General features: G+C 34.8%; 1 protein-coding gene across 7 annotated transcripts in view; it reads right to left on the minus strand.

The window, feature by feature from the left end:
- NRG4 (neuregulin 4) overlaps positions 1 to 21,060 on the minus strand; it is a 127,846-nt gene that overhangs the window by 12,160 nt on the left and 94,626 nt on the right. For all 7 annotated transcript variants that reach the window (XM_036841642.1, XM_036841640.1, XM_036841638.1 and 4 more), the window contains 2 exons: positions 16,543 to 16,697; positions 7,439 to 7,518 (listed from right to left, as the gene is read on the minus strand). In XM_036841642.1, coding sequence (XP_036697537.1) covers positions 7,439 to 7,518; positions 16,543 to 16,697 — 235 coding nt within the window. The remainder of the gene's footprint in view (positions 1 to 7,438; positions 7,519 to 16,542; positions 16,698 to 21,060) is intronic.

Here is a 21,060-nt window from a genome sequence, read left to right on the forward strand (position 1 = left end):
TTAAGAGGCAAACCTTTTGAAGAGAGATGTTACTGGTGAATTACAAACACGGATACTTGTGCATTCAAGCATTACTGGCAGTCAACCATTCCTACATTTTTTTCTGTCAGACTTAGCCTTACTTGTGTTAATATTCCCAGTTAAAACCATGCTCAATAATAAATTTTCAGTTCTCTGAGAATTTCTTCACTGGTTACTTTACCATCAGGCATTTTACAAATGAATGTAGTTCCAGACAATATCATTACAAATTTAGCAAAAATCAACAAACTCACCAAACCATTAAAATACATGATTTCACTCAATTACAAAGTAGAGGAACACATCTCAATCTCTTGATAACTCAAAAGTTAATTTTGAGCATATTAAAATGAATCATCTGACAGTATCATTTAATAACAGCATCTCTTTCTGGCTTTTTATTGTGAAATATACATAATAAGATTTACCATTTTAACCATTTTTAACTGTACAGTTCAGTTCCACACTGTTGTACAATCATCACCACCATGCATCTCCAAAACTTTTTCATAATCCCACACTGAAACTGTAGTCATTAAATAACTCCCCATTCTCCTACTCTTAGCCCCTGTACAACCATTTTACTTTCTGTCTCTATGAATTTGATTACTCTAGATACTTCAAATAAGTGAAATCATGTAATACTTATCTTTTGTGTTTGGCTTATTTCACTTAGCATACTGTCTTGAAAGTTCATCCATGTTGTAGCATGAATCAGAATTTGATTCCTTTTTAAGGCTAAATAATATTCCATTGTATTTATGTACCACTTTGCGTTTATCAATTCATTCATTTTTTTAAAAATGTTTTATTTAAGTATAGTTGATTTACAACGTTGTGTTAATTTCTGCTGTACAGCAAAGTGATTCCATTATACATATGTATACAATCTTTTTAAAAATATTCTTTTCCATTATGGTTCATCACAGGATATTGAATATAGTTCCCTATGCTATACAGTAGGACCTTGTTGTTATCTATTCTATATATAACAGGTTGCATCTCCTAACCCCAAATTCCCACTCCATCCCTCCCCCACCCCCATCCCCTGGTAACCACAAGTCTGTTCTCTATGTCTCTGAGTCTGTTTCTGTTTCATAGATAAGTTTATTTGTGTTATATTTTAGATTCCTCATATAAGTGGTATCACATGGTATTTGTCTTTCTACTTACTTCGCTTAGTATGATAATCTCTAGATCCATCCATGTTGCTGCAAACAGCATTATTTCATTCTTTTTTCATGGCTGAGTAGTATTCCATTGTATATATGTACAACATCTTCTTTACCTATTCATCTGTCAGTGGATATTTAGGTTGTTTCCATGTCTTGGCTGTTGTGACTAGTGCTGCTGTGAACATAGGGGTGCATGTATCTTTTCGAATTATAGTTTTGTCTGAATATATGCCCAGGAGTGGGATTGCTGGATTATATGGCAGCTCTGTTTTTAGCTTTTTGAGGAAACTCCGTTTTCCATAGTGGCTGCACCAGTTTACATTCCCACCAACAGTGTAGGAGGGTTTGCTTTTCTCCACACCCTCTCCAGCATTTGTTACTTGTAGACTTTTTAATGATGGCCAGTCTGACCAGTATGAGGTGATACCTCATTGTAGTTTTGATTTGCATTTCTCTAATAATTAGAGACGTTGAGCATCTTTTCATGTACCTGTTGGCCGTCTGTATGTCTTCTTTGGAGAAATGTCTATTTAGTTCTTCTGCTATTTTTTGATTGGGCTGTTTGGTTTTTGTTGAGTTGTATGAGCTGTTTGTATATTTTAGAGATTAAGCCCTTGTTGGTTGCATCATTTGCAAATATTTCTCCCATTCCGTGAGTTGTCTCTTTGTTCTGTTTATGGTTTCCTTTGCTGTGCAAAAGCTTATAAGTTTGATTAGGTCCCATTTGTTTACCTTTGCTTTTATTTCTATTGCTTTGGGAGACTGACCTAAGAAAACCTTGGTACAATTTATGTCAGAGAATGTTTTGCCTATGTTCTCTTCTAGGAGTTTTATGATGTCATGTCCTATGTTTAAGTCTTTAAGCCATTTAGAGTTTATTTTTGTGTATGGTATGAGGGTGTGTTCTAACTTCATTGATTTACATGCAGCTGTCCAGTCAATTCATTCCTTGATGGACATTTGGGTGGTTTCCATCTTTTGGCTATTGTGAATAATGCTTCTGTGAACAGTGGTATACAAATAACTATTTGAGCTCCTGACTTGGATTCACTTATGTATATACCCTGAAGTGGAATTGCTGGATCATATAGTGATTCTATGTTTAATTTTTTTGCAGTCACTTCCCATTCCAAACTCAACCCTAGGCAACCACTTGCATAGTATCTTCAAGGTTCATCCATGTTATAGCATTAACCTTAATATAAGTGCAAGCATGCAATCTGTGGTCTTTTGTGGCTGGTATCACTTAGCATAATGGAGATTTATCCATGTTACAGCGTGTGTCAATACTTTGTCCCTTTTTGTGGCTGAATAGTATTCCATTTTATGGACATACCATATCTAGTTGATGAATATTTAGATTATTTCCACTTTGGGTTTATTATGAATATTGCCACTATGGACATTCAAGTCTTTGTGTAGACATATGTTTTCATTTATTGTGGGTTGTTATCTAGGGATGGGATTGCTGGATATTAAGATAAATTTATGTTTAACTCTTTAAGAAACTGCTAAACTGTTTTCCACAGTAGCTATACTATTTATTTCTTCTTTTTTTAAATTGAAATATAGTTGATGTACAATATTATTTTAGTTTCAGGTGTCCTACATAATGATTTGACATCTGCATACATTATGAAATAATAAGTCTAGTTCATCTGTCCCATACAAAGTTATTATAATATTATTGATCATATTCCTTATGCCATATGTTACATCCCCATGACTTATATAACTGGAGGTTTGTACCTCTAAATCCCCTTCACCTATTTTGTCCACCATCCCTCCTTTCTGGCAACCACCCATTTGTTCTCTGCATCTATGAGTCTGTTTTTATAGATTCTTCCTTTTGTAATTTTTATATTTCTAGCTGTGGTTTCTTCTTTTCTGCTTATGTAAGTCCCTTTAACATTTCTTGTAAAGCCAGTTTAGTGGTGCTGAACTCTCAGCTTTGGCTTGTCTGAAAAACTCTTTATCTCTCCTTCCTGGGTAGAGTATTCTTGGTTGTAGGTTTTTTCCTTTCCTCACACTGAACATACTGTGCTGTTCCCTTCTGACCTGCAAAGTTTCTGCTGAGAAGTCAGCTGACAGTGTTATGAGTTCCTTTGTACATCGCTAGTTGTTTTTCCCTCACTGCTTTTAAGATTCTCTCTTAACCTTTAATTTTTTGCCATTTTTAATTACAGTGTGTCTTGGTGTGGACCTCTTTGGGTTCATCTTGTGTGGGACTCTCTGTGCTTCCTGGACCTGGATGTGTTTCCTTTCCTAGGTTAGGGAAGTTTTCAACTATTATTTCTTCAAATAAATTCTCTGCCCCTTTCTCTCTCTCTTCTCAATTTCTGAGACCTCTATAATGTGGATGTTAGTACTCTTGATGTTGTCCCAAAGGTCTCAAACTATCCTGATTTAAAAATCTTTTCTTCTTTTTTCTGTTCAGCTTGGGTGATTTCCACTACTCAATTTTATTTTTTTACATATACATGTAACAAATATACATGTTAACAAATTCCCAGTATACAATATAGTATGATTAACTACAGTCATCATGTTGTACTTTAGATTTCTTCATTTATTCATCCCTACATAACCACAACTTTGCAACCTTTTGACCAGCGTCTCCCCACTTCTCCCACTTCCTTACCCCCATAACCACCCTTCTTCTACTCTCTGTTCTGTGTAACTTTTTGTAGGTAAAACATATAAATGTGGGACTTCCCTGGCGGTCCAGTGGTTAGGACTCTGCACTTCCACCGCAGGGGGCGCGGGTTCGATCCCTGGTCGGGGAACTAAGATCCTGCAAGCCGCGCGGTGTGGCCAAAAAAAAAAAAAGATTAAAAAAAACATATAAATGAGGTCCTGCGGTATTTTTCTTTCTTTGTCTGGCTTATTTCACTTAGCACACTGTCCTGCAGGTCCATTCATGTTGTTGCAAATGGCAGGATCTCCTTTTTAAAGGCTGAGTAATATTTCGTTGTATATACCACCATTTCTTTATCCATTCATCCATTGATGGACACAGGTTGTTTTCATATCTTGGCTATTATAAATAATGCTGCAATAAACATGGGAGCACAGCAATCTCTTTGAGGTACTGATTTCATTTCCTTTGGGTATATACCCAGAAGAGGGATTGCTGGATTATATGGTAGTCCTATTTTTAATTTTTTGAGGAACCTCCATAACATTTTCTACAATGGCTTAACCAATTTACATTCCCACCAACAGTGTACAAAGTTTCCTTTTTTTCCAACATCCTTGCCAACACTTATCTTTTATCTTTTTGATAATAGTCATGAGGTAATATTTCATTGTGGTTTTGATTTGCATTTCCCTGATGATTAATGATAGTGAATACCTTTCATATACTTGTTAGCTATTTGTATGTCTCCTTTGGAAAAATGTCCATTCAGGTCCTTTGCTCCTCTCCTCCTTTTTGGTCACATACACAAAGGAAAAAACTAATTTCTGGAAACTCTGGGAAATTTTTTGTCTCCTTCATGGGCTTATGTATTAAGATGTAATTGGTCCTATGACACTCAGTAAGAAGAGAGAGGAATCTTACTTGAACTTAAGGTTTAAAAAAAATAAAACTTGCGATTAACTCATAAGAAATCCTACACTTAAAATCCCATTTGACTGCTTTATAAACCGTTATTTTAATATTTCATTTATTTAGAATTATAGGGGTAAAAAGGCATTCCACATACATTTCTCTGAGAACTCAAAGAATGAGCTTAGCATGCTGGAGAGGCCCATTTTAAAACTGGGTTGGTTGGTTTTTTTGCTATTGAGTTGTATGAGTTCCTTATTTATTTTGGGTTTTAACCCCTTTTCTGATATATGTTTGCAAATATTTTCTCCCATTCCTTAGGTTGCATTCTCATTTTGTTGATTATTTCTTTTGCTGTGTGAAGATTTTTAGTTTGATGTAGTCCCTCTTGTTTATTTTTGCTTTTGTTGCCTGAGCTTTTGGTGTCATATCCAAAAAATCATTGCAAATGCCAAGGAGCTTTTTCCCTATATTTCCTTCTAGGAGTTTTATGGTTCAGGTCCTGCATGTAAGTATTTAATTCATTCTGAGTTGATATTTGTGTGTGATGCACTATAGTGGTCCAATTTCATTCTTTTCTATGTGGCTATCCAATTCTCCCAACACCATTTATTGAGAAGACTATCCTTTGTATATTCTTGGCACTCTTGTCAAAAATTCATTGACTGTACATGATGGGATTTATTTCTGGTTTCTCAATTCTGTTCCATTATCTATGTGTTTCTTTTTATGCCAGTACCATACTGCCTTGATTACTGTAGCTCTGTAATATAATTTGAAACCAGGAAGTATGTTGCCTCCAACTCTCCTCTTTTGCAAGATTGCTTTGGCTATTCAGAGTCTTTTGTGGTTTCATACAAATTTTAGGATTGTTTTTTCTATTTCTGTGAAAAATGCTATTGGAATTGTATGGTTTTCATTGTACAGATCTTTCACCTCCTTGGTTAAATTTATTCCTAAATATTTTATTCATTTTGACGCTACTGAAGATAGGATTGTTTTCTTGATTTCCTTTTTGTATAGATCACTGTTTGTGTAGAGAAATGCAACTGATTTTTATATGCTGATTTTTGTATCCTGCAACTTTACTGAATTCATTTATTTGTTCTAACAGTTTATTAATGAGTGTTTAGGGTTTTCTACATATATGATCATGTCATCTGCAAACAGAGATAATTTAACTTCTTCCTTTCATATCGGGATGTTTTTTCCTTTCTCTTCTTTTCTTTGTCTGATTGCTCTTGCTAGTACTTCCAGTACTATGTTGAATAGAACTTGTGAGAGTGGGCATCCTTGCCTTATACTGAATCTTAGAGAAAAAGCTTACAGTTTTTCCCCATTGATAATGATGTTAGCTGTGGGATTTTCATAAATGGCCTTTATTGTGTTGAGGAAGTATCTTTTTATACCTATTTTGTTGAGAGTTTTTATCATGAATGGATGTCAAACTTTGTCAAATGCTTTTTCTGCATCTACTGTGATGATGTGGTTTTTAACTTTCATTCTATTAACGTGGTGTATCACATTGACTGATTTTCGTATGTTAAACTAACAGGTTTGTAATTTTTGATTGGATGTTAGATATGTGAATTTTACCTGTTGGGTATTGGATTTTTTTTTTGTATTATTGAGCTTTGATCTCAGATGCAGTTATTTGGAAACAATTTGATTCTTTCAGTTCTTGCTTTTAAGGTTTGTTAGGCAGGACTGGAGCAGTGCTCAATCTAGGGCTAATTATTCCCCACTACTGGGGAAATACTCTTCTGTGTACTCTACCTATTACCCAATGAATAATTAGGATTTTTAGTCTTATTATTGGGAACAGGTACTTTTCCTAGCCTTGTGTGAGTACTGGGTACCTCTAATCTCTTCAGGTAATTCATACCCTAACCTCAAGTATTTTCCTACTATATATGTGCTGATTATTACTCAGCTGAATACTTGAACTGAAGATCTCTGAAATTCTCTCTCTTTGCAGCTCTCTCTTTTCCAGTACTCCATTCAGTGAACTATAGCCACATTGATCTTTCTGGATTCTCAGCTTCATCTTCTCAATTCAGGGAATCTACCAAGCTCGGCCTGGGCCATCCCCCCAAACCCCTGTGCCACAGCCTGGAAACTCCTTCAAGGCAATAATCTGAGGCAATCATTGGCTCATCTCAACTGTTTCCCGTCTCTTGGGGATCATGATCCTTTGTCTCCTGTCGTCCAATGTCTTGAAAACCACTGCTTAATGTATAATGTCCATTTTTTAATTGTTTCAAGTAGTAGGTAAATCCAGGCCCTGTTACTCCATCTTGGTCAGAAGCAGAAGTCTCACGATACTTTTAAAACATGAACTGACCTACAAGCTTCCCAAAGATTTGCCTATACGTGTAGGTAAAAATCCTCCTCCTCCTCCTCCCTGTGTACCAGCCCACTTCAAATTACTTCTGGAGAAATCAGTCCCTTACAGTAATCTGTGTAACACATTATAGCTAACATCGTAATTTCACATATTGAGATAACATGGTTTTCTTTGGCGAAAAAAGGTGACTTGTGTCACATAGCTAGTAAGAAATTCATCTTCACATGAAAAACCCATAGAAAAAATTTTGGGGTCAACCATTTTTTGGATAGATCCAAATCCCATGTAATAACCACCATCTAATCTAGGGCTTTAAAATAAGCACTTCATTTTGAATTTACTCACTGTGGTGGACACTGGTACTACTTGTCTCTACCAGGCTGATATCATACTGGATCGAATTGGCCCTCTGAAGGTGGCCCTTCCTGACAGTAAAGAGGAAAGAAACACACAAATGGAAAATGGGTAAGTGGAAAACCGGAAAGAAAGTTTTAAGTTGAATATGTGGAGGTACATTTTCTTTTCCACAACTCTCTGAAACTGCCAGAGCTTCCCTAAAACCATGCCCCATTATTTAACAAATCCACCAGGGCAGGTAGGTCATCTGTGGGGACCTCAGATGCTGATGATGCCACTTAGTCTTCCTCCTTTAAGACAGCAGAACTGTTGTATTTTAGTGTAATGTTTTTGTGCTCTTCTTCAAGTGGCTAGCTTTCATTATTAGTTGGGACCCTTATGTGACATGGAGTGGCTTTAGTCAACTATTGAAAAACTCATTTGCACCTTTTTAAGGTTGCAGTTCATCAATCTTTTTGGTCATCGAGTCAATTAATATAGGTTCTAATTGTATTCAGGTGTCATGACAGAGTTTTAAAAAACTACTTTTAATATTAAATAAGATTTTGGAATGTACACTTGCTTTCAGTTTTTTTCAATAAGTCAGTGCCTAAAATATTACCTTACATTAATGAAAATGAATTCAAAACCACTTTTACCATAGCAAAATGAAAGTGGTTTCTAAAAATACACTGATTCCTCCTCGTGAAACACAATTGGTTCTAGCCTGGAGTTCAGCATTAGTGGGTTATCATTTTGGACCTCATTCAAATACAGCATTAATTAGTTATTAAATTTCAAAAGGCCCTCAGCTTAAAGCAATTTCAACCACTGATGGACCTAAAAAATACTACAGTAAACAGTGACTTGTTTTAATTCTTGAAAGCACCACATTTCAGACAAATACATTTCACCTGGTCAGTATGCATGAGCCTAAATCTTACGACTAGATTCTATAAGCAATACCTACTCATGTTGTTTTTCAAATTCTGCTCTTGATATTGACAAGACACATGTAAAAATACCTCTGCTTGTGTTGTCATTTAAAAATGGAAAAGATACAATCTGAAGCGTATTGCAACCCTATCTGAAAATTATTCAACAATATTATTTTTGTAAGAATGTTAATGATGATATTTTTCTCATTAAATTTACATTCATTTTCCAAATGTTTTAAATGAAAATGTTTAACTTTTGTATACAGCAAAAAGTTGCTTATTTTTAAATAAAGCATACATATGAAAAGAGTAGATAAAAATGTTTATGTCCAGTTTAAAAATCAGTAATAGACCCTTATGTACACAGCACAAGATTAGAAACAGGCTATTAATGTTGTGTGTCTTCTCTAATTGCTTCCCTTTCTCTCCCCACCAGAGGTAACCATCATTCTGTATTTTGTGCTAACCAGTCTCTTACTTTTTTTATATACTTTTACCAATTATATATATGTGACTCTAACCAACACATCATTTAGTTTTGTCTAGTTTTAAACTTTATATGAATGGGATCATACAGTTATGTTTTCTTATGTGACTTGCTTCTTTCATGTAAAATTATGTTTCTAAGATTCACCCAGTCAATTTGTGTAACTGTAATTCATTTCTGCTTATATATTATTCTTTTATAATAACATACCACAACTTATTTGTCCATTCTTTTGTTGATGGGTACTTTGGTAATTTCCAGTTTTTTGCTATTATGAATAGTTCTACTATAAACTCCTGGTATACATGTGTGAGTTTCTGTAAGGTACAGACCCAGAAGTGAAACTGCTTGGTTGCAGCACATATACTTTTTTAACTTTACATGACATTTGCAAACTGAATCAAAAGTGTTCAAAACTGTTTCAAACTCTAAAATCTCACATTTTATATTGTTTGGGTTTTTAAAAAAAGTTTTGCCAATCTTACGGGTGAGATAATTGCAGGCTGAATTCGCAGTTTCCTGACTAAGAAGATTGAGCATCTTTTCATGTTTATTTTATGGAATTTTCTTCATCTTTTATAAGTTTTTTTATTTTTCCCATTTGTCTACAGGTTTACTATTTTCTTGATTTGTAGGAGTTCATGATATAGTCAAGACATATATGCATCTATTTTCACATGCTGTAAACATCTTCTCCCACTTTGTAGCTAGGCTTTTTTTTCAATAGTGTCTTTTGATAACTAGAAGTTTTCAATATTAATATAGTCAAATTTATCTGCCATTTGTTTTACAATTTGTACTTCCTGAATCTTGTTACAGAAATCTATCCCCACCCCCAAGGGCACAAAGACATTCTTTAAATGTTCTTCTGAGAGTTTTCATTTTGCATTTCACATTTAGGTCTTTAATCTACCGGTACTGATTTTGAGGTATGCTTTGAGGCAAAGATCCAACTTTAGTTTCTTCCATGTGGATAAACAGTAATGCCAATACTATTTATTGGAAAGTCCATTATTTCCCCACTGCACTGTATACCATTTCTGTTATACAGTTGACCTGCTGTATCAGAGGGTTCTGCATCCGTGGATTCAAACAATCTCAAATCGAAAATATTTGAAAAAGAAAAAAAAGAATACAGAAAGCTCCAAAAAGCAAAACTTGAATTTGCCTAATGCTGACAACTATTTACATAGTATTTATATCATATTTACAACTATTTACCTACCATTTACATTGTATTAAGTGTTCAGAGATGATTTAAAGTATATGGGAGGATATGTGTAGGTTATTTGATCTTTTTAATGTCTGTGGCACCTGAGTTATTATATCTTTATTCATTCCTAATATTATTCATTTGTGCCTTTCCCCCGCTTCGAAAGAGAGTTGTCAATATTATTAATCTTTTCATAGAACCAAATTTTGTCTTTGTTGTTCCTCTCTATTACACCTATTGTACATTTATTTTCTTTAACTCCTACTCTTTATTTTTACTTCCTTCTAGTTTCCTGGCATTTATTTTGCTATTCTTTTTCTAACTTAGTGAGATGAATGCTTAGCTTATTTATTTCCAGGCTTTCTTCTTTTCTCATATAAGCATTTAGGGCTATAAGTTTTCCTCTGCTGGTTTGTTTGCATCTCTCAGATTTGTTATATAGTATTTTCATTATAGTTCCAGTCAAAATATTTCCCAATTTCCATTGTGAGCTTTTTTTTTTTTTTTAATTTATTTATTTATTTATATTTTATTTTTGGCTGTGTTGGGTCTTTGTTGCTGCATGAAGGCTTTCTCTAGTTGTGGCGAGCAGGGCTTCTCTTGTGGAGCACGGGCTCTAGGCGCACGGGCTTCAGTAGTTGTGGCACGCGGGCTCAGTAGTTGTGGCACATGGGCTTAGTTGCTCCGCGGCACGTGGGATCTTCCCAGACCAGGGCTCGAACCCGTGTCCCCTGCATTGGCAGGCGGATTCTTAACCACTGTGCCACCAGGGAAGTCCCCATTGTGAGCTTTTTGATCCATGAATTATACAGACATGTATTTCTTAATTTCCGAATGTGAAGGTCTTTGATAGTTATTCTTGTCCCTGACTTTCCTCTTAATCACACTAAAGACTGAGCATGTGGTATAACACCAAACCTTTGAAATGTGTTGAAAACTGTTTTACTGCCCAGCACAGAATAATATTCATAAATATTCTGTATGAGTTTGTAAAGAATTTTGTACTGTGTTCTAGAATATGTCTAGATCAAATGTGTTAATTACATTGTTAAAATCTTATAAAGTCTTACTGATTTTTATCTCCTTATAAATTTCTGAGACTCATACATTAAAATTTAACTGTGATGGTGGTTTTGCTTATTTCTCCTTTGTATTTCAATTTTTGATTTATACTTTTTAAGATTTTGCTTATAAGAGCACATACATTTTTAAATTGTTAAATCCTCCTAGTGAACTAAATCTTTTACCATAACATTTATTTTGTCTGATAGTTATATGACCTTTTTACTCCTAATCTATTTGTATTCTTTTCTGGAAGGATTTAACATCTAGAATTTAGAATTTAAACAATAGGTGTATTATGACAATCTTTGTTTTTTACCTGGAATCTTTAGTACAATTATATTTAAAATAATTACTGATATATTTAGATTTAAATCTACCATGTTATATCATACTTTCTATTTATCCTTTTTTCTCTGTTTTTCTTTATGTTTAATCAATTGACTATTTTTTATTCCTTTTTGTCCTTCCTCTAATTTGGAAATTATGTGTTTTGATTTTTTTTCTTCAATTGTCACCCTAGACATGTTCATTCCTAATATATCAAGGTCTCACGTTAACCTATATATTATCCTTCTCCCATTTAAAAACCTTTAGTATAGGTTAATTACAATCCTTTCAACTTATTTGCTATTGCCATCATGTGTTTCTTTTTAAAAATAAATTTATTTATTTTTGGCTGCATTGGGTCTTCGTTGCTGTGTGTGGGCTTTCTCTAGTTGCGGCGAGTGGGGGCTACTCTTTGTTGCGGTGCACAGGCTTCTTTCTCATTGTGGTGGCTTCTCTTGTTGCAGAGCATGGGCTCTACGGAGCACGGGCTTCAGTAGTTGTGGCACACGACCTCAGTAGTTGTGGCTAGTGGGCTATAGAGAGCAGGCTCAGTAGTTGTGGCGCACAGGCTTAGTTGCTTCGCGGCACATGAGATCTTCCCAGACCAGGGCTTGAACCAGTGTCCCCTGCATTGGCAGGTGGATTCTTAATCACTGCGCCACCAGAGAAGTCCTGCCATCATGGGTTTTAATTCCTCTTTTCAAAGACATAGTACAGTACTATTGTTAAAATTTATATAATATTTGTTTTGATTCATTCACATAATGACTTTCTCTGATCTTTCTTCTTTCTTGCATCTCAATATACCATACAGAATCAATTTCCTCCTGCTTGAAAATATGAGAGGACAAATTCTTACAAGTTTTGCTTATCTAAAAGTATCTTTGGGACTTCCCTGGTGGTCCAGTGGTTGAGAATCTGCCTGCCAGTGCAGGGGACGTGGGTTCAATCCTTGGTCCGGGAAGACCCCACATGCCGTGGAGCAACTAAGCCCGTGCACAACTACTGAGCCTGCACTCTGGAGCCCGCGAGCCACAACTACTGAGCCCGTGTGCCACAACTACTGGAACCCATGTGCCCTAGAGCCTGCGTGCCACAACTACTGAGCCCATGCACCACAACTGCTGAAGCCCACATGCTCTAGGGCCCCCGTGCCACAACTACTGAAGCCCGTGCGTCTAGAGCCCGTGCTCGGCAACGAGAGAAGCCACCTCAGTGAGAAGCCTGTGCACCACAACAAAGAGTAGTCCCCACTCACCACAACTAGAGAAAGCCCACAGGCAGCAACAAAGACCCAATGCAGCCAAAAATAAATAAAATTACAAATAAATAAATAATTAAAAGTATCTTCATTTTACCCTCATTCCTGAAAGATGTTTTCAGTGATACAGAAATTTGGGGTTGATGGTTATTTTCAATGGATACTGAAAATATCATTGCTTGCTCTGTCTTCTGGTTTTGCTTCTTTCCTACTGAGCAGCCAGCTTTCAGTAAAATTGTTGCATTTTTTAAGATAATCTGTCATTCTTTTGTAACATTTTTGCAATTTTCTCTTTGAGCATTCTACAGTTTTACTGGGCTGTGCCCGTATGTAAATTTATTTTTATTTATCCTGCTTGAAATTTGTTGGACTTCTAGAATCTGTGGTTGACTTTCATCAGTTCTGCAAAGGTCTCAGCCATTACCTTTTCAAATACTGCCTTTGCCCCTTTCTCTCTTCTATCATACATTTCTAGATACTTTCTCTCCGGTCTCCCTTTTTCTTGACTTCTCTTGACCTCTCTATAACATTTTCCATTTCTTTTCCTCTCAGAATTACCTTCTGGGTAATTTCTTATCTATATCTTTCACTTCATTAAATCTTTTATTGTGTCTAATTTGCTATTAAAAACATATTCTTGGTTAAAAAATTTTATTGAACTAAGACATGTATTGGCTTTTAAAAAATTACAATTATATATTTTATGTATTAGAGTTCTGTTTTGGTCTTTGTCAAATTTGCTTATTTACAAGCCTCTCATTTATTTCTTGGTATATATTAAACATATGTATTTTATATTACATATCTGATTCTTCCAAAAAGTAAAGATTTTGAATATCTGATTTTACAATCAGTTGTTTCTGTGGGTTCTAACTCATGGTGCTTCTTTTCTTATATGTTTGGTAATCTTTTTATACTGTGAGATACTTTTTAAGGTAAAGGATGAAAGTGGGTTCTTCAAGAATTAATTTGCATTTGTTTCTGTCAACCACCTGGGGCACCGCCAGCCTGGATTATTCAAAATTCCTAGCTTTTTTTCCCTAGACATTCAGACTGCATCAGGATGCAAACCAGATAATATTTGTGATTGGAGGTTCCTTTTGTCCTTTCTTGTTCTTATATACAGTTGACCCTTGAACAATGAGCAGTTAGGGGTGCTGACCACCACACAGTTGAAAATCCACGTATACCCTTTACAGTTGGCCCACCATATCCATGATTCCACATCCAGGGATTCAGCCAACCATGGATTATGTAGTACTGTAGTATTTATTGAAAAAAATCTGCATATATGTGGGCCCATGCAGTTCAAACCTGTGTTGTTCAAGGGTCAACTGTACTTTCTTTTTTCTTTTATCTATACTTTCTACCAAAAAGGTATTGTTTAGCCTGCTCATACTAGCAATATTGCTAAATTCTGGCTCAAGCCTGCAGAGTTGCTGTGTTCTAGAAGGTCTCCTCTGAAACTTTGTGTCATTAAACACCTGTGGGGTACAACATACCATGGCACAAACTCAATGGGTTTGCACAGGAGTTTCAGTTTTAGACAATTACAGCAACGTTAAAGCTCTGTGGAATAAAAAAAAAAATCCCTCTTAACAATTCCCAGTGGAATGAATATTAGATTTCCTAATAAATCCTTTGGTCATTATGTAGGACATGTATTTCTAGCTCTCTACCTTATAGGCATATGGTAGAATTGCATTTCCTGGTACCCCTTGTAATTAAGTAGGACCATGCAGCTCATTCTGGCCAATGAATCATGGCCAGACAGATCATTTCAACTCAAATATGAAACCCTCTGGCAGAGCAACCCTCAGCATTCAGGATGGTGGCTGCTCCATCAGTTTGAGATTTTAAGTGACTATGATTATAAAAGCCGGTCTGCCAAATGATAATAATTATACACTATGAATGGGAAATAGTCTTATTTTTTTAAGCCACTAAACTGTTAGGGTTGATAGTTACCTAGCCGATCCTGATTGATATTACAAAAGTATTTATTATCCAATCAATAACACATGAAATGCTATATCTCCAACCTGGCACTAGAGTGATTAATGAGGGAATTAGTCAGTTGGTCTTCTCCTTAGCATACTAGACCAACAAAATATTTAGAGGGATAGAATAAAATAATAAATCATTATTCATTTTTTTTCCAAACATGATTTAAAGTCAAGAGTATACCTAATTCCAAACATGGGTGTTCTGGTTATCTGTAACAGTATAACAAATCAACCTGAATTTAGTGGATTAAAACAATTTATCTCTCATGGTTCTGTGGGTTGACAGCTGGGCAGTTTTTGCTTGGGATCTCTGTGGTTGCAGTCAACTGGCAGCTAAATCTGGATCAACTAAAGGTTCAGCTGAGCTGGATGTCTGAGGTGGCTTATTCAAATGGCTGGTAGTTGACACTGGCTGTCGGCTGGGAGATCACCTGAGGCTGGTTCTTTGTTCTCACAACATGGTAGCTGATTATGTGAAAGAGCAGCAGAAGTATGAGTGACAGGAGATGGAAGCTGCCAGGCCATTTAAAGGCTATGCCCTTAACTAGAACAGCACCATTTCCACAATATTCTGTGGTCAAAGCAGTCTGAATGCCTGCCCAGATTCAAAGATTTAGAGAAATAAACTCTTCCTCTTAATGTAAGAGTGGCAAGGTCACACTGCAGAAGAGCATGTAGGAATGAGAGATATTCTTGTGGCTATCTTTGGGAAATATAATCTGACACAATGAGCTTGTATTTAAATTTTTATATCTGTAGTAAGATGCTAAAATTATGAGAGATAAAACATATTAGATTGCCTAAATAATATATTTTAGAATAGAATATGTAATACCAATACCACATATTTTAAAAGCACAATCTCCAATTTTTATTACTCCATGGTGTAAAGTAATTCAGAAATGATGATTTTATGAAATATAATTTTACATGTTACTTTTCTTAGAATATAAATTTCTCAAGCCCACTGTATCTCTTTTATGACTACCCTCAGCTCCATTTTCCATTTGCACAAATATCTATGATAGCATACAGTGTGCATTTAATAAATATTAATTAATAATGAGAGTTATGGTACCAGATAACTCCTAAATTTAATAAATTCTATATTCACTTATTTTCACAAAAATTCAGAAAAAGCTGAAGACCAAAACTAATGAATGAAAGTAATCTTCAGTGCATAGCATTGTTTCATGTGAATAAATTTTCCTTTTGTCTTATGAGTTACTAGTCTTCTCAAATTAATCGCCTGCCTATTCATCTGTCTCTCCAAATTGATTTAAATCTCTATGAAGTTAGGGAACATGTCTATTTTCTTCACTATTATATTCTTTATGCTTATCAGCACAATGTCTAGCACATAGTAGGCATTAAATAAAGAGCTGATCCTAGATATTAACTATATGTCTTAAATTTATATTTACAGCGCGTTGCCTAAATTGTTTCTTTTCTTTCACAAAATCTATTTTAAATAGACCTAGTCCAAATATTTAGGTATTTTTGGCATGATGACTTTAGTGAATGTGGGTCTACCTTACTAGTTTAGAAAAGTCAAGGTAAATAATAATGATGACAGTAACAAAGAATAAATAGAGACTGCTTAAGATCCTTTCAAAAATGACTTATTAATTTAATAACAAAAATAAATAAATAAATAATAAAATTTAATAACAGTAACTCTATTAGAGAAATAACTATAAACAGAAAAACAATCTGGAAAAATAATCTAGAGCTAAAGGGCATATTGATTATTTAGTAGGATAACTACTTTATGCATTACTTTTTCTTTTCAAAAGCATGTTTTTATTTTGGTTACCTGCAAAGGAAGTAGAGGGCTCCAATGATAAGAGTTCCTAGAAGAACAGCCAATGCCACGAAAGCTGCAAACAGGTCGCTTTTAGTTTGGATGCTGGAGCTTGGGAGAAAAACCTCTTCACAACGAGCTCCTGTATAATTTTCAATGCATCTACAGAATAAAATTTTAGATAAAGAATTGCATTCTCTGTTCCATTAACTAGTATAGAAAGCATAAGGTTTCCAGCTGGTATGAAAAAAAAGTAAGACTAATTTTCAGATTGTGAACATAGAATAGGCATGCTTTCCTATAATGCTCACAGAGCTACAGTTATAATAAAACAAATTAGCATGTGCAGTCTAATCTTTGCTATCTTCCTTTTCCAGTTTTCAAATTGTTTAGAAATTCCAGAGAAATTATAGAATATTCAGTCCTTTTATCTTTTAGATTTTCAATATGTTAATTATACACACTTAAGTTTATCTGAAATTTATTTTGTTATTTCTGGTATAGATGTGGTTCTAAGTATATTTTTCCTTGACATTGCTAACTAGTTATTCCAACCCCATTTATTAAATAATCATTCCCTTTCCTACTGTTTAACAGTGCCTCCTTTAATGTATGTCAAATTTGTATAAGTAACAGCATTTCTTTATTCTTCAATGATCTATACATCTAATCTTGGGCTTCTACCATATTGCTTCAATATTGTTGCTTTATAATATGCTTTAGTATCCGGTAGCTCTACTCCTTACCTTATTACTTTCCTTTTCTAGAGATTTTGTGATATTTTCATTTGCCAGCCAAATATTTTAAAGCCAATTACTTTCAGCTCTTTAAAACTATGTGACAGAGAACCATAATCTTTGGTAATATCAATCAGTTCCTTCTTCCCTGTTAATATGTTCAGAGATTATAAAACTAGAGATTGATATGAACTAATGAGTTTGGCACCAGATCAATTTCATTATTTCACAGTTGCAGTTAAAATAAAGAATAGTATTTTAATATATACTAATGTTTGTTTATAAACCAACCCATGAAGTTACGTAGTAAACCAGGGGTCCCCAACCTCCAGGCCACGGACCAGTACCAGTCTGCGGCCTGTTAGGAACTGGGTAGCACAGCAGGAGGTGAGCAGCGGGCCAGCAAGTGAAGCTTCATTTGCTGCTCCCCGTCACTCACATTACCACCTGAACCATCCCCCTTCCCCACCGGGTCCGTGGTAAAACTGTCTTCCACGAAACTGGTCCCTGGTGCCAAAAAGGTTGGGGACCGCTGGAGTAAACTACACTTAGCAATAATTTTGCATAAAAAAACATGTGTGTGTGTATATATATTCTTTAAGCTAGTATTACCAAAAATAGAAATATCTATTCTACTAAATTAATTCTCCTCCTCACCTCTTTCCAGTTTAGGAAGTATTTACAAATGTTATCTTCTTTTCTCCCACCCTAGTCTAACAAGGATGCAGGCCTAGAAAGTTACATGCTGAAGTGATTACTAACAAAGCTTGGCAACTAATGCGATAGGCTAATAAAGCAGTATACAAATAAATAAGAGAAAAGAATATCAAGTTATAGCACAAGGGATCGATTTTACTTAAATGAGCATATGAAAGATGTTTTATGAACCTCAAGCCCTACCCATGGTGAGGCAGTGGTGTTATTGGTTATGGCCTCCACTGAGGGGGGAGGGATGTCAGTTTGAGCAAAGAAGCAGTTTTGATTCTCTCAAACTACTGTAAAGATGGAGTTGAGGAAACAGAGAAAGGAAAAGAAAGGACAGGATATGAGTGGCAAACTGAAATGCAAGTAAAATACTTTACAAAACACAATTACCTAATGTCTAAATAAAAAATACTTATTGTTTCCAAAGATCCAGTCAGTTAAATAAGTACGAGGAGAAAAAAGATTAAATGAAAATAATTTGTTTCTTTCTCCTCTAGCCCCACATCCCGCTTCCTAAAAAGGGAATAAATAACACACAGAGACACACACACACAGACACACACAGGCCTAGAAAGTTAATATAGAGACTACCAAAAAAATCAATACATATGTAATCACAAAATAACCAAAGAAGGAAAGGGGCATTCCACACAGTTAAAAAAAAAAAAAAAGAGTTCTAAATTTTTCAAAACCAGAATTCAATAAGTAGTAATTATTTATGACTTCTGAAGGTTTTTAAAGAAAAGATTTAGCCACTGAAAAAGTTACTGTCATCGTTTTAAAATAACTCTCAGGTTTTGAAATGATGTTAAAATGGGGTTCAGTTTCCATTTGAATATAGCTAGAACCCTAAAGAAATAAATTCTGAATTGAAACAGTATAATTCTTCTTTATAAGGAAGATTTCTTTTTTAAAATGCTATAAACTCATTACTCAAGGCTGTTCAAGTTTAGGTAAGGTTGAACTTCAAGGAAGAAGATGACAAACTAGCTGATGTAACTAACCCTATGTGTTTACTTTGAGCTGGAAGGAGTCAAGAGAATGGTATAAATATAAGCTGAGTGGTCAGATCAGGTTGTAAGCAAACAAACAAAAAAGGCATATAAAGGAAAACAATCAACACTACAGTGTTGTTCTGTTGTCTTACAGCAGGGCCAAGCAAACACATGCTCTTGTGGGAAAGTCAAAAGCTGATGGTATCTTTAAATAAAGCAAAGTGAAGAATAAACACATCTTGTTATTATTTAACTAGTCAAATCAGAATTTAGAGAAAAGCAAAGAAATTTAAATATTATGTTGTTATCTAAGAAGTAGAAATGGCTAACCTAAAAATTAATTTAAAAATTTCAGATATTTATCATACAAAAAAGTAAACACAGCCTACCAATGAGTATGTACAAGGATTCCACTTTTAAAGCTCGAGCTCATTTATGAAAATGTTACGACCCAGTTATGACACAAATATCAAACTTTAGGCAAAGTCAGCTCCTTTAAGGATAAATAAGGGTGAATTAAGAAGATTTAGACAGATAACTAAATGGTAGTACTAGTTGAAGCAAAACAGAAAGGTGAGGCATTTGTACCACCATTTCATGCAGAACTAAATAGCCTTCAGTCTTTATGTAACTTTCTTGCTAAATTATTTCCGGACATCACTTCTGCACAGACTGCCAAGTAGCAAACAGTTGTGCCACCTAATGAGGTGAATACCAAGCACTAGGATCACACACATTCTCCTGGAACTGAAAGATGAATGCTGGAACAGGTACAAATGCTCAGCTAGGTGAGAAATTCCAAAACTCGGAATCCAAGTCATATGTGTTGGTTTTCTGGCTGAATACCACCAACAATCTTGCCCTTAAACCCAGAAGCTATGTTTAGTACACTGGACATGAAATAAACTCATTAGATTCTACAGCATTCCAGGTAAGTTGTAAGAACCAAGTTTTTAATCATGTAAACAAACAGTGCCATTTAGCTTCAAGAAAGAGTATTGGACTATGAGCTAGAAAAAACTGATTTCTTCATCCCACTCTTATGATTGTTGGCTGTGTGACCTTGTCTCTAAGACACTGTAAAAATCAAAATAACACCTGCTTTTGCTATTTCATAGGGCTATTGTCAGAATCAAATAATGTCTAAAAGTGCTTTGAACATTGAAACACACTATGCAAGTGAAACAAATTAAAGTAGTTACTTTACAAAGACGATGTTTACATCTAATGTAGGACTACAGGCAATAAAATGCTCAAAAATTACAGCCAGAAAAAGTTAAGAGCGTGGAGATCAATAAATGTGTTATTATTATTAAATATTTTTCAGAAACAAGAAACAACTTTATAAGAGTCCACTAACCAAATAGTGATTCAATGTCAATGCCACTTCACTTGGGCTAATCTATCCTGGAAAGAAAAAGTATAATATTGGCATATGCCAAAATTGACTTCCAAGTTTGATTCCTACTCTGTAGTAATCAAAGTTCAATCTGAAACCCATGAAAAATGGTAACAAAACCAAAATAAAATAAAACTATTAGATTGTTCAAGAAACACGAACTAACCACATGGGCTTAAATCCCTTTAGCATTCCAGGGCCAGATAACAATACACAAACATGCCAACATCCTATGAAACTCCTACTAGATTTTTATAAGCCAAGAATTCAGGGAAGACTGACTCTTTTATTAGCTAGTGCCATAAATGTAACTTCACTAAGCATTTATTAGATTCTTAATAGTATCTAGAGATACTTAGCTAATATTCAATCTTGCAAAAGTTTTAATATTTATATGATATTAGCACCATTAAAAACCAATAACTAGTATGCTTCTAATGTGTAAGTATAATCTAAGTCTAGTAAAAAAGCAAAATCTATTAGGTTCTTCCAAGATTGACTATGAACAAGATAATTCATGTGCTGAAATGGACTACAGATTATATCTGTATATAAATGGATAAAACATCCTGCATAGAGAATAATTCATATTTGTCATTATGTATGGTATTGTTATAATTTTATTGTGAAGGGTTATAATTTTTTTGCTTAAGTAAATCACTGTGAAAATTTGAAATATTTTACTTACTGAAAC

Source organism: Balaenoptera musculus, chromosome 2 (genome assembly GCF_009873245.2).
Source record: "Balaenoptera musculus isolate JJ_BM4_2016_0621 chromosome 2, mBalMus1.pri.v3, whole genome shotgun sequence".
In the NCBI taxonomy this organism is placed as follows: Eukaryota; Metazoa; Chordata; class Mammalia; order Artiodactyla; family Balaenopteridae; genus Balaenoptera; species Balaenoptera musculus.